At 64.6% G+C, this 11945-nt stretch overlaps 2 protein-coding genes and 1 pseudogene across 2 annotated transcripts in view; 2 read left to right on the forward strand and 1 right to left on the reverse strand.

Moving 5' to 3' along the window:
• Window positions 1-1662, forward strand: part of JRK (Jrk homolog (mouse)) — a 2958-nt gene extending 1296 nt beyond the window's left edge. Inside the window, exons 2-4 of the mRNA XM_010858812.1 lie at window positions 642-787; window positions 1496-1562; window positions 1653-1662. Coding sequence (XP_010857114.1) covers window positions 642-787; window positions 1496-1562; window positions 1653-1662 — 223 coding nt within the window. The remainder of the gene's footprint in view (window positions 1-641; window positions 788-1495; window positions 1563-1652) is intronic.
• A 2708-nt stretch (window positions 1663-4370) lies between these two features.
• On the reverse strand, window positions 4371-4583 carry LOC105002277 (annotated as a pseudogene).
• Window positions 4584-8275: 3692 nt separating this feature from the next.
• ARC (activity-regulated cytoskeleton-associated protein) overlaps window positions 8276-11945 on the forward strand; it is a 7564-nt gene continuing 3894 nt past the window's right edge. Inside the window, exons 1-4 of the mRNA XM_010858813.1 lie at window positions 8276-8348; window positions 8519-8722; window positions 8849-8884; window positions 9392-9450. Of these exons, the coding sequence (XP_010857115.1) occupies window positions 8276-8348; window positions 8519-8722; window positions 8849-8884; window positions 9392-9450 (372 nt within the window). The remainder of the gene's footprint in view (window positions 8349-8518; window positions 8723-8848; window positions 8885-9391; window positions 9451-11945) is intronic.

The following is an 11945-nucleotide window of genomic DNA, read 5'->3' on the forward strand; positions in this document are numbered from 1 at the left end:
GTGGGGTGGGGGGGACCGTGGGCCTTCCTGAGGCTGTGCCCCTGGGAAGGAGCATCAGAGCCTCTGTCAGGGACGGGGAGCTCCTAAGAAGAGCCAGCCAGCAAGACACAAAGCAGAGAAGGCAAGTCCCAATCTGGGGTGACCAGTACCCAGAGCTGGTATGACACATTACCTAAAAGGACCAGTTTCCAATCCAACATTACGAACATAAAAAGAAACAGGGAAACACGACCACATACCATGCTCCTGGCTTTAACAGTGAAAGACTTCAAATTGATCATTACAGATGCAGTCAGAGAACTAGAGGAAACTAGATTGAAGAAGGAAACGGGGGAAAGGAAGATAGTTAGAGAAATCCGTAAAAAGATGATAAATAAAAAGCTGTTTTTAAAAACATGGAAATCCTGGCATTGAAAGGTACTGTAACATGACAGATTGGCCAGAGGGCCCAGCAGTAGATGTGAACTCGTGGGAGAAAGAGCGTGATCTTGATAGCGCTTGAGAGATGATGCCATCCAAAGAACAGGCCGTTTTGCTGCAGGAGGGGCCTCGGCTCTTGATGAGCTGCTGGCCCAGCTGCAGGCCTGCTGCTCGGGATGGGGGGAGGTGGAGAGTGAGCCTGAGGGCCCGGGTGGTCTCAGAGCGGTGTGGTCTCCCCACCCGGAACTGGAGACTGGCTGGGGCAGCAGCCTGGGCCTCCATCTCGGCTGGAGCACCTGCCACCTCCTACCCACCCACCCGGGCTTGCTGGGCGCACAGCCCTTGAAGGTAGAGAAGGCCAGTCCAGGTGGGTGGACGGTCCTCATGATGGCCCCATTTCACGGAGGCGTCCAGAGGCCCGCTGCCGGCCACAGGCTTCCCAGTCAGTGTGCCCACCTCTGTGGGCCTGGGGCAGGAGGGCCTCCTTGGGCAGTGCCAGGAGGGAGGGCTGGAGACGCCAGGCTCGGTGGAGGATGGCCGCATCGTTCTAGCAGTGTTAGCAGGCGCACAAGCCCAGCAATAGGGCCTGGGCCTGGAACTGGCCTGCAGGACAGAGTGAGGAGAGGCCAGAGGCCCAGCAGAGGGCTCCGGGTGGTGGCTGGAGTCTGGGCATCACTGGCTGCCCCTCCCCTCCCACAGGCCAGGCTGTGATGTGTGGTCACCCCTCTGCCACACCCTCTTGAGGGATGGTCTCCCGGCCTGGGGACAGGGCGTGTGTGGATGTGGAAGCTGCCAGGAGTTGTAACAGCCCCACAGACCCTTTCAGACAAGGAGCTTGCTTTGTCTGTCTCTGGGGGCTGTGTAGCACCTTCTGGGAAACTCTAGGGAGTGCAGGCAGCCCCAACCTAGAACCTTGAAGGAGCTGGAGGGTTCCTGAGCAGCCAGGGGTCTGCCGTGCATGGCCTGGGTGAACCCTGACGCTGGTCCCTCACTGAGCCCCAGTCCTTGGCCCCACTCCTGCGTCCTGACCCTGGTTGCGGGCTGAGCCCCCACTCTGGCTCATGTGCTCTCTCAGCTCCCAAGGAGGGCAAGACCAGGGAGCCTGGAACCATGTGTGGGACTCACTTGTGCCCTGGGGGAAGGTGAGAGCTTTGTGACCTCGCCCCTCCTCCCCAACGTGTGACGTGGCGCTCTCTGTGACCACACACCCCCCACCTCTGCCCTGGCTCCAGGCCCTGCTGACAGTGGTCCCGGGGCGGAGAGTGACTGTGTGGCTGACTCACGGCAGGTGGGAGAGGTGTGAATGTCAGAGCTGGGCTTCCCCCAGGGCAGACCCCCGCGCATTCGGGCAGCTCCTGGGGGTGCCTCAGGGCTATGCCAGGCCCCTCTGTGTCCCCCATTGGCAGGCACACACCCGAGCCAGGGTCAGGGCCCCTCCAGAGCAGCCCCGTCCTCCGGCAGCTGCCTGTCCTGCCTCTGCCCATCCCTTGCTGGGGTCCTGGGCTCTTCCCAGTCCAGCTGAGGCCAGTCATCTCTGGCTGCAGGAGTCAGGAGGCTGTAGGTCCTGGAGTGGGAGGAGCCCAGAGAGCCTGCTGGAGGCATCCTTCAAGGCCGGAGACCTCCCTGTCCAACCTGACTCTGTGCTCGCTCCGGGGCCTGCAGCCAGCCAGCCCTGTCCAGACAGCCTGCAGCCCAGGGCCTGGGGGAGCTTCCCAGAGTGGGGTGCTGGGAGGACAGAAGGGACCTGGAGAGCAAAAGGCTGGCGTCCTGGAGGAGGGGGACCATGGTGCCCAAGGCAGCATGGGACTCACCTGTGGGGGTGCCTCTGCAGGCTCTGGTACCCTGACTTTGAGGGTGGGGCCCAGAGGACAGGTGTGAGGAGCAAGGGGCTGGGGAGCAGGCGAAGGGCAGGCTTTGTGCCCTTGTCCCCCAAGGCTGCAGCATGAGCTCAGGCCTCCAGGTGCCGAGACACTGGCCACCACTGAGGGCAGGCAGGGCTCCCTATGTTGGAGACGCTGTGTTCTATGTCTGAACCTGGCAGGGTGGAAGCCTGTGTCAACTTGCCCACATCTCTGCGGCTTCCCAGTAAGCCTTGGAGGAGGCCTGCTCCCCATCTCCAGATCAGGACCCCTGGAGCACATGCAAGGTAGTCTGGATGCAGGTTCTGGCCCCGGGCCCCCAGGCTCACTCTCCACCTCCCCCCATCCCGAGCAGCAGCCCTGCAGCCGGGCCAGCAGCTCGGCAAGAGCTGAGGCCCCCCTGCAGCGAAAGGGCCAGGGGCAGCCAGAGGGTCTAAGGAGGCCTCTGTTAGCTCAGGAAGCAGCGTGGGCCCGAGGGTTCTCCTCAGAGGAGGCTCAGCTGCAGTCTCCAGTGAGTGGGCGTCCGTCCCCCCCTTTTATTAATAAAGCAGAGTAGTGATGTCACTGGCGCGCTCAGTGAGCCCGCCGCTCCACTGGCCGACATTCCCTAATTAGGAAAATGGAGTCCAGCTGTCTTTGGGAGGCTCCTCAGTGGACAGCACGAGGCCTTGGGTGGCTGCCGTCCACTGGCCTCAGGTGTCTGACCTGCCCCGCCATCCAGGAAGGGGCCTGGCCAGGAGGTGTGGTGCCACTTGGCAGTGAGGCTCCGGAGACGGTGATGCTGGTGAGGATGGTGGTTATAGTGGTGGTTGTGGCAGAGATGACCAATTGTGGTGCTGGATGAAGACGCTGGTGATGGGGTTGCTGTGGTCTGGATGTTTGCATACGCCGCCCCGATTTAACTGAAATCCTAACCCCCAAGCTGATGGTGTTGGGAGGCGGGGGCTTTGAGAGGTGATCAGGTGGAGCCTTGAATTGGATTAATGCCCTTAAAAGAGAGACCCCAGAGGGCTCCTTGCCTCTTGGGTCATGTGAGGATGCAGCAAGGTCTGCCATCCTCAGCCAGGAGGGCTTTCACCAGAACCCAGCCACTCCGGCACCCTGACCTGGGATTTCCAGCCTCCACAATGGTGAGGAATTAATTTCTGCAGCTTGCAAGCCACCCTGTCTGTGGTGCAGTTAGAGCACCCGGATGGAAGAAGGCAGGGATGAAGGTGGCATGGTGGCCAGGGCACTGGTGGTGGCGCATGGGGCAATGAGGAATGCATGGTGTCAATGGTGTGGTGGTTGGCAAGATGGTGGTTGTATCGGTGGTGGCGATGTTGAGGATGGCAGGTGATGTGAACTGATCTGTGTCCCTCCCCCATTCATATGATGAAGCCCCAGCATGACAGTGTTCAGAGATAGGGCTTTCAGGAGGTAATTGAAGTTAGATGATGTCATAAGAGTGGGGCCCTTTTCCAATAGGACTAATGCCTATATCAGAAGAGGATGATGGCTCTCAATTCCCCTTTCTCACAAACCAAGAAAGGGCCTTGTGAGAACACTTCAAGAAGACAGCCATCTACCAGCCAAGAGAACTCTCACTAGAAACCTGATGGACTGACACCCTGATCTTGGACTTGCCAGCCTCCAGAGCTGCAAGAAAGAAATAAATGTTGTTTAAGCTGCCCAGTCAATGGTGTTTTGTTACAGAGACCTGAACTGACTCCCACTGGGAATGGTGAGGGTGATGGTGGTGATGATGGTGGTGGTGATGGTGATAGTACTGGTGATGGTGATGATGGTGGTGGTGGTGATGGTGGTGGTGGCAGAGATGGTGATGGTGGTGGTGGTGATGGTGATGGTGGTGGTGATGGTAGTGTGATGGTGATGGTAGTGGTGATGATAGTGGTGGTGGTGGTGGTAGAGATGGTGATGACAGTGATGGTGGTGCTGGTGGTGGTGCTGGCCATGGAGACAGTGGTGTGACAATGATTACACAACTTACAAGTGGGACACTTGGAATTCAGAGCCTGGACTGTGGGCTGTGGATCTTTTTTTTTTGAGAATTTAAAAAATTTTAATACAGTTCAAAGCAGCATACGTGGTTCATTTCAGCTCCTTCACTGCCAAACCTGGGAGCAGGGACTGCTTCAGCTTCTCTGCCTTCTCTTTCTTTGTGATGACCAAGGTGTAAAGGTATCTGCTGCATCAAAATGTCAACTTCACATTATCCTTATTTTTCTTGATCTTGACAGACCTGGCGTCCTTGCGCCAGGCCGTGAGCAGGAAGTCCTTGATTTCCTCAATTTTGCAGGGCATAGCGACAAGCAGGGCGCGTGACTGGAACGTCAAGGGGCAAGAAGCAAAGACAGCCTGGGCCATGGACCTTAAATGAATGCTTCCTGCTGAGGGTGGCACCAGGGGCCACACGTGGTGGGTAAGCCTGCAGGCCTGTCTGGGATGGCTCTCCAGGAAGCCACCTCCTGCTTCATTGCCAGGGGAGACACTGAGATGCGGGCTCCTGACATGGCATTTTATGTTTATCTAGGAAAGTCTGCCTGCCCAGTTCAGGGGGCACAGCTCCTCAGGCGGTGCTTAGATGGTAGATGGAGGGCCTGCTTCCACCCAGCTCCCCCGGCAGGGGCTGGGGCGGCTGGAGATGGACGGCTCCCCACACTGCTCTTGCCCGTGGACACGGGCAGTGGGTGGTAAGCTCCTGGGTGGACGAGTCCGCTCTGGTGATGGGCTGGCTTGGATAGGTCCCAGGCTGAGCTGGGTGGGGAGCAGGGCCTGGGAAGGAGGGCCGCACTTGGGGGTCCTGACCCTGCAGGGGTGGGGCTGCCGTCTGGCTCCCCAGATCCCCAGGCTCTACCCCAACCCTGAGGGAGCCAAGCCCCTGAGGCACCCCTGTGGGGGCACGTGGGGCCCCAGGACAGCCTGGTTCTGGGGTGGGCAGCACTGTCAGGGCCGAGGGTGGGGAGCTAGTGCAGACCCCTGCCAGGAAGTGGTCTGTTCAGGGCCCTTAGAGGAGTGGCCCTCAGGCCTGCCGCGGGGGCCGGGGGTCTGTGGAAAGGCCCTGCTTCTCAGCTCAGACGGTCTGTGTCTGTGGACATGGGGCACTGAGGCTGGAGAGGGTGGGGGGCAACCCAGGGCGCTGGACCCTATCCTCACCTTGGGTTGGGGAATGGACCACTGCCCCCAGAGGCCATACCTGGGCCCTCCTGCTCCCCTCCTCTCCAGTCCCCCCAGGGTTCTTCCCCAGCCCCAGCCCAGGTGCCCCCAGGAGGGCTGGCCTCCTTTGAGGTGGACAAGGACGCGCCAACAATGACCACTGTCTGCAGGAGGACTGAGGGGCTGGGGCCAGTGGGTGCCACACAGAGGCGGGGGTGGTGGGAGGTGTGGCGGCCCCAGCAGGGCAGGGAGAGCCTCCACCCGAGACCTGAGGGGTCCTAGGGCTCCCTCCCTGCAGGGAGCACCCTGTCCACAGGGCAGTCATGGGCCGGGGCCAGCACTTGGGTGGGTGGGGACAGGCTTGCTCCCAGAGCCGGTGGGCGGCACCCAGCCCGGGACAGCTGGCCCAGCCTGGCCTGCGCCCTCAGGCCCTGGCCCCGGGCCCAGTCCCTCTCTCAGGGGCCCATCCTCTGACGTGCTGCCCAACCCCAGGCTGTGTGGGCAGGGAGGGGCAAGTGTGTGTTGAGAACCCATGCAGTGGGGGGAGGGTGGGGGCGCCCGTGATGGTCTGGGCTGTGCACTCCTCGACCATGTTGGTTTATTTCTTACCCTCCCACTGGAGCTCAGCCAGGAAAAGGAGAGAGGGAGCGGGGAGGGGGCGCTGTGCCAGGGCGGCAGGGAGAGCCCAGGGGTCCGGCCTGTGGGGGTCGGACCGGTGTCCCCAGGCCAGGAGGCAGGCGTGCTGTGTGCAGGTCACGGAGGTCACCAGCCCCTCCCCCGAGTGCCCCGCCTCCCGCTGCTGTGGCCCCCACACCCTGGGGAGCACCTCCAGATCCACACACAGAACTCAAGACCAAGAACGCGGAACACGGGCTGTGTGTCGGCTGTCCTGCCAACCAGCCCCTTACCCTGAACCTCCAAGGGGCCACCTGCCCATCAGCTGAAGAAACTGAGGCTCAGAGGGTGTCCTGGTAGCCTGACCCTGCACCTGGCCAGTGGTGGCAGATGGCAGGATGGGGATCGGCCTTGGGGCCAGGAGACTCAGTTATGTGCTCACCAGCTGGTTCCCCAAGCTCATCCCCTACCCTCCCTGCACCTCAAGCTCCCTGTCTATAAAATGGGTGACAGTGAGCACCCAGCTGTGTTCCAAGGCGCAGGGAGATGCTCGGCACGCACTGAGGCCCTGTCTCCCACACGCCTTCCATGTCGACCCTCTTTCCAGAGAGAACCCCGAACCAGGATGGGGGCCCTGGCAGGTGGACCGCTGTGCAGCGGGTGGGGTCTGCGGCAGAACACAAGCACAGACCCTTTATTCAGAATTGGTAAGAGCTGCCTGGCAGTGACGGCCAGGCACAGGACCAGAGGGCACAGACGGTGCCCTGGAGACAGAGGCCCAGGGAGGCGCGGCTGAGCCGTGGACAGGCCGGGTGGAGATCGGGGCCAGAGGTCATTGCGGCCGTGACTGGCATCTGAGAGGCCGGCAGCAGACAGGGAGGCACCACACCCCAGGGCAGGGAGTGGGGCGATGCCAGCCTCGGCGGGCAAGGGGCCTGCAGCTGCACCAGGCGTGCAGCTGTGGATCAGGAGCCCAGGAGAGGCCTTGGCCGGACCGGGGGCGTGGACGAGACGCGCGTGGTGCGGGTGGCTTCAAGGGCAGGGGGCTCAGGCCCCAGCCCCAGGGGCAGGGAAGGAGAGGCTACAGGGAGAATGGAGGCGGGACCCTGGGCCTCCTCCGGGCTGGCCGCCACCGTTTCCCGCGCGCGGGGGCGGAGCTGGGACAGAGCCTGCCTTCCGCCCGCCTGCGGCGCCGCCTGCACCTGCGTGGGGAAGCTCCCCGCGTCACAGCGAGCTATTCTCAGCCCCACTCCTTTTATGGCCCCGGAACTGAGTGGTGGAGGCTGGCGCACTGCGCTGGCTCAGAGATGTAAATGGGAACGCAGAGCACGGCAGAGCAGCGGCCACCACCCGCTCCCTGGCACGGGCGTCTGAGGCACCTGGCTCTGGGGACATCTCCCTGGGCCGGTTGGCAGTGCACCCCGCATCCTGGCTGAGGGCCCAGCCACCTTCGGGGTTTCTGCTGGGCCCCTGGGGGTCCAGGGAGGCGGTGGGGGCTGTGCGCAGCCCGGCTGTGCCGCAGTGGGCAGAGGGGAGGGGGCGGCTGCACGATTCCAATCCCCCAGCCCCCCACCCGGAGCCGGCTCTGCTCTCATCCTGACCCTCTACATGAGCTCTCAGAGCGGCCCTCCCACCTCCCCCACACCCGTCGCCCTGCTTACTCTCTGGCGGTCCCCGCCCCGCAGGACCCCGCTGGGCTGCTGGCCCCAGCACGCTTGGGGTGTGGGCGCACCGCTGAGCAGGCAGAGTCTCTTCGGGCAGTGAGCAGGGCGTTTTGTCCACTCCGTGTGTCTAGAGCAAGCTCAGGGCCTGGCCGTCGGCCAGCAGGAGCACGCCTCGTCCAGAGAGATCAGGAAGCACACGCACTGACACACTGACACACTCTCACACTCTGACGCTCACTCACACACACCTACAAACTGCACAGGTGGGAGGATGCTGCGCTCAGGGGCTCCAACAGGGGCCCAGGGCAGACGAGGCTCACGCACCGGGAGCCTGGGGAGCCTTCCTGGAGGTGGTGACTCTGGGCTGGGATGTAGATGCCCCGTGAGCCTGGCTGAGCTTCTGTGCTTAGCTTCTGACACTGGGCAGACCTCCGTCACCTGAACAAGGTGGTGTGGTGGGCAGCTGGCTGGCCGGGGCCTTGTGCGGACCAGCGTGCCCAGCAGCCCAGTGCCCTTTTCCTCCCCACCTGCCATGGCTGTCCACCCTTCAGGGCACCGAGGATGGCGGGGTCAGTGGGGTCAAGGGGTCCGCAGGACGCCACCCTGAGACGCCTCGAGGAGAAGTGGGGGTGGGGTGCGGAAAGGGGGTGCCCAGATCCCGGCCAGGGCGCCTGCCCAGCAGAGGGGACACTTGGCTCCAGCTGCCGTGCGGGGCGTTGGCCAGCGAGCGGCAGGCACAGGGGTGTCCTCGGCCCTGGCCGGTGTTCCTGCCCCACACCTCTGCCTCCTGGCCCCCTTCTCCAGCTCCCAACAGCAAAGCCACACAGCCTTGCTCCCCAGGCCCCACCTGTCCGACTCCTCGGCAGGCACCCTGGACGCCGCGGCTGCTCCTTGAAGGGCCTGACCCTCTGAGCGGAGGTGCCGCCAGCTGGCGGCCCAGTGCCAAGGGCAGTGGCCCCGTGGGCAGCATGCCTCAGGCCATGCCCAGCCCGGTGTCCTCTGGGGACTGTGTGGGGGGTCACGGCGGTGGCCCTATTTCATGGGTGACCTGCACCTCCCCACCACCCCACCTTGCTCGGTGCCGGCCAAGCCAGGCTACGGAAGTGCCGCTTGATTGACTGACTCACCTCACAGCCAAGCAGGGCAGCGATGGCTGGACCCACTCTTCGGGTGAGGAAACTGAGCCCGGGAGGCGGGTGCTGAGGGGGCCCACCCCCGGTCATGCAGGACGCACCTAGCGCCTTGGGGAGCCAGCAGACCGTCCCCACGCCCTCTCACCAGCCTGTCCCGGCTCTGGCTTCCCTGCGGAGGGGCCTGGAGCAGCCCTGGACCCTCTCGCTGGGGGCTTTGCCTTCCCTTGCGCAACGGCTGGGGGTGGCAAGGAAAGAGTGTCCCTTGAGGACGGGCCCCGCCCCGCCCTGCCCATGGCCCCTGCTGGGGCCCTGGCCTGGAGGATGCAGGGAGGCCCTACCAGGCTGGTATTGTCAGGAAAATGCAGAACTTTCCTTGGCGAGGAGGGAGGAGGGTCTGGAGTGTGAGGCTGCCTGTTCCGGGGACAGGACGCAGCACACACCCTGCCAACTGGGAGAGGAGAGGAAGCCCTGGAGGAGGGGCGGGACAGGAAAGAAAAAACGCTCCCGCAGCTCAGCCCCCTCCCCCCACCCCCACATGGTCCAGCGCCCGCTGCCTACCCCGGCCCCCAGGCTGGGCCCAGCCCCCTGCTCAGGGTCACTCCTGTCTCAGGTCAGCCCATGCCGGATCCCCCGGAGCTCCTGCCCTGGCCTCCTGGGCCCTCCCAGAGGCTCTGCTGCAGCAGGCCCCCCGCAGGCACGCAGAGCAGAGGGACGCCTGCTGGCTCAGGGCCTCTGTGAGATGAGGGAGATCGTCTCCCCAGGCAGGAGACCACCAGCCCCAGCGGCTCTCCCTTCTCTGTGCCTCCGTTTCCCAGTGGACGTGCTCCTCCAGGGCCCAGCTCTGCCCCCATGTCCAGGGTCCCCACCCGCTGTCCCGGCCTCTCCGCGGCCCGGCCCCCAGCAGCTGGGCTCGGGACCGTGGCTGGACCGGCAGTGCCCTCCTGGCTGCCTGGGCTCGAGCCCCAGGCCGTGCAGCCGGCTGTCCTCAGGGCCTCTGCTCGGCCTCATTGCTGGAGCCCGGGCAGGTGTTCTGGCCCCACCACTGCCTCGGGGACATGGGCGCTCCCCACAGGGGCCACAGGGATGGGTTCCAACCACCTCCCACCTCCCAGATCCCGGAAGTGACGCTCCTACGGGAGGCTCTCGGCAGGACTCAGGACGAGGGGGGCGTTCTCGGGTGGGGACCAGGTCAGGCAAGAGGACCAGCACTCGGCCTCACTGGACCCCAGGCCCTGGCACCGTCAGCCCACTTTACAGACGGACAGTTGAGGTTCACGTGGGCAACCGCCAACTGTCTCCCAACCAGAAAGGGAGGGAGAAGGGCCCACTATCTCGCCCGCTCCACGACCCATTGCGCACGCACGCTCTGTGCCAGGCCGGCTTCGGGCTCCGTGGCTCAGCTGTGAGGGTGCGGACGGTGTTCTGGGGCCGCCGTCACACCCGGCTCTCGGCTCTAAGTGCCTGGCTGAGCAAGAGGGAAGCAGCAAGTGCGGGAGACCTGGGTTCGTACCTGGTTTAGGGCGAGGGGCCGGCAGCAGTGCTGGCCAGGGTGGGCACCGGGACAGCCGGGCCGGGAATGACAAACGAACGGGCAGGCAGGCGCAGGAGGCAGGAGGAGGCCCCACCGGCTGGCAGGACAGGTGGCGGGCACACGTGGAGGGCGGGCACCTGGACTCCAGGCCAAAGCTGGGCAGGAAGGGCCAGGTGAGAGTGGGTGGCTGACGGCTGCTCCGGGGACGCCGCAGCTTTCCCTCCACAGCCCCCCTCCCCGCCGCAGGAGGCAGTGACCTGGGCCCAGGGGGTCCATGACAGCGGGAGCTCTGCCTGCAGATGCTTGTGCCCACACTGCGGGCTGATGAGAGGCTGCGAGTCTGCAGGGCGGCGGCTGAGGCCCTGCTGGAGAGGCAGGCCAAGCCTGGCTCCCAAAACGCACCCCAGACCCCGGAAGAGGGGCAAGGAGGGAGGCCCGGGCCCAACAGCCTGTCCCACCCCGCCCCGCCGAGGACTGCCCCTGTGCCTGTGGGGCCTGGGCCCGGCTCTGATGGGTCTGCAGAGGTAGGTGTGCACCCTGGGGACGGAACCTGGTCAACCTGATCATGGAGCAGTCCTGGAAAGGCAGGTGCTACAGGGAGGGGAGGGGTGGCTGGCTGGAGAGGGTGAGGAGACCCGGGGCTGAAACAAGGGTCTCAGCATCGGGAGAGCAGCCCTGGGGGCTGGGAGCCCCGAGCCCTGGGGGTGGGGTGTTAGAACCCGCAGGGGCTGGAATGGGGGCTGCCCGGACCCTCACATTGGGCAGACCCAGCCTCCGCTGCTCACCCACCTCCGTCCGGAGCAGGTGAGGCCTCAGGAGCTGCCAGGCCTGAGGAGCAGCCGCCCAGCTGGGCTCTGAGAGCTGGGGGTGGGGGGCTGGGCCTCACTCAGTCCTTGCACACCCCCGCTGCCCGCTGCCCCCGCCCCTCCTCAGCCTGAGCCGGCCTGCTCCGGGTGGGCTAGAGCTGGAGGCCTTCAGCCCTGAGGACAGGGGATGCCGGGGCAGCCCCCCTAAGCACAGAGCTGGCCAGGCCTCCTCTCCGGAGGCGGCGGGAGAATGGAGCCTGAGGCTGCAGCGCGGGGGTGTGCTGAGGGCTTCTGGGGCGATAATTGGGCAGCGATTAAGTGTTCCTGGAGCAGCGGCTGCGGCCCGTCCCCTGTCACAGCGGCCTCGTGAGCGCAGCCTCTGTGCAGCGCCCCCCGCGCCCACGGCAGGCCGGGCAGAGGGGCCACCGAGGGCCGGGGTCGAGGCCAGCTCGCCTGCCAGGCTGCCCTGAGACCCGCTCTCCTGCCCACAGAGGGGATGCCCACCTCCAGCCTCCTGCTCCAGCCGCCCCACGGCTGGGGGGCCACAGGGCCTCTGTAGACTGAGGGCTGACCAGCCATCCCCCACTGGTCACTCAGGTGCTGGCTCTGGCACCCCCGCCACACGCAGGTGTACACACACACACACATGTGCGAGCACACAGGTGCACACACGCAGTCCCTGCCTGGCTGGCTCGCCGCAGGCTTCTCCTGACCAGGGCCCTCAGACGTGGTCGCAGGCTCATGGCCCCATTCCGGCGGCG

Source organism: Bison bison, unplaced genomic scaffold, assembly GCF_000754665.1.
Source record: "Bison bison bison isolate TAMUID 2011002044 unplaced genomic scaffold, Bison_UMD1.0 scf7180017864444, whole genome shotgun sequence".
In the NCBI taxonomy this organism is placed as follows: domain Eukaryota; kingdom Metazoa; phylum Chordata; class Mammalia; order Artiodactyla; family Bovidae; genus Bison; species Bison bison.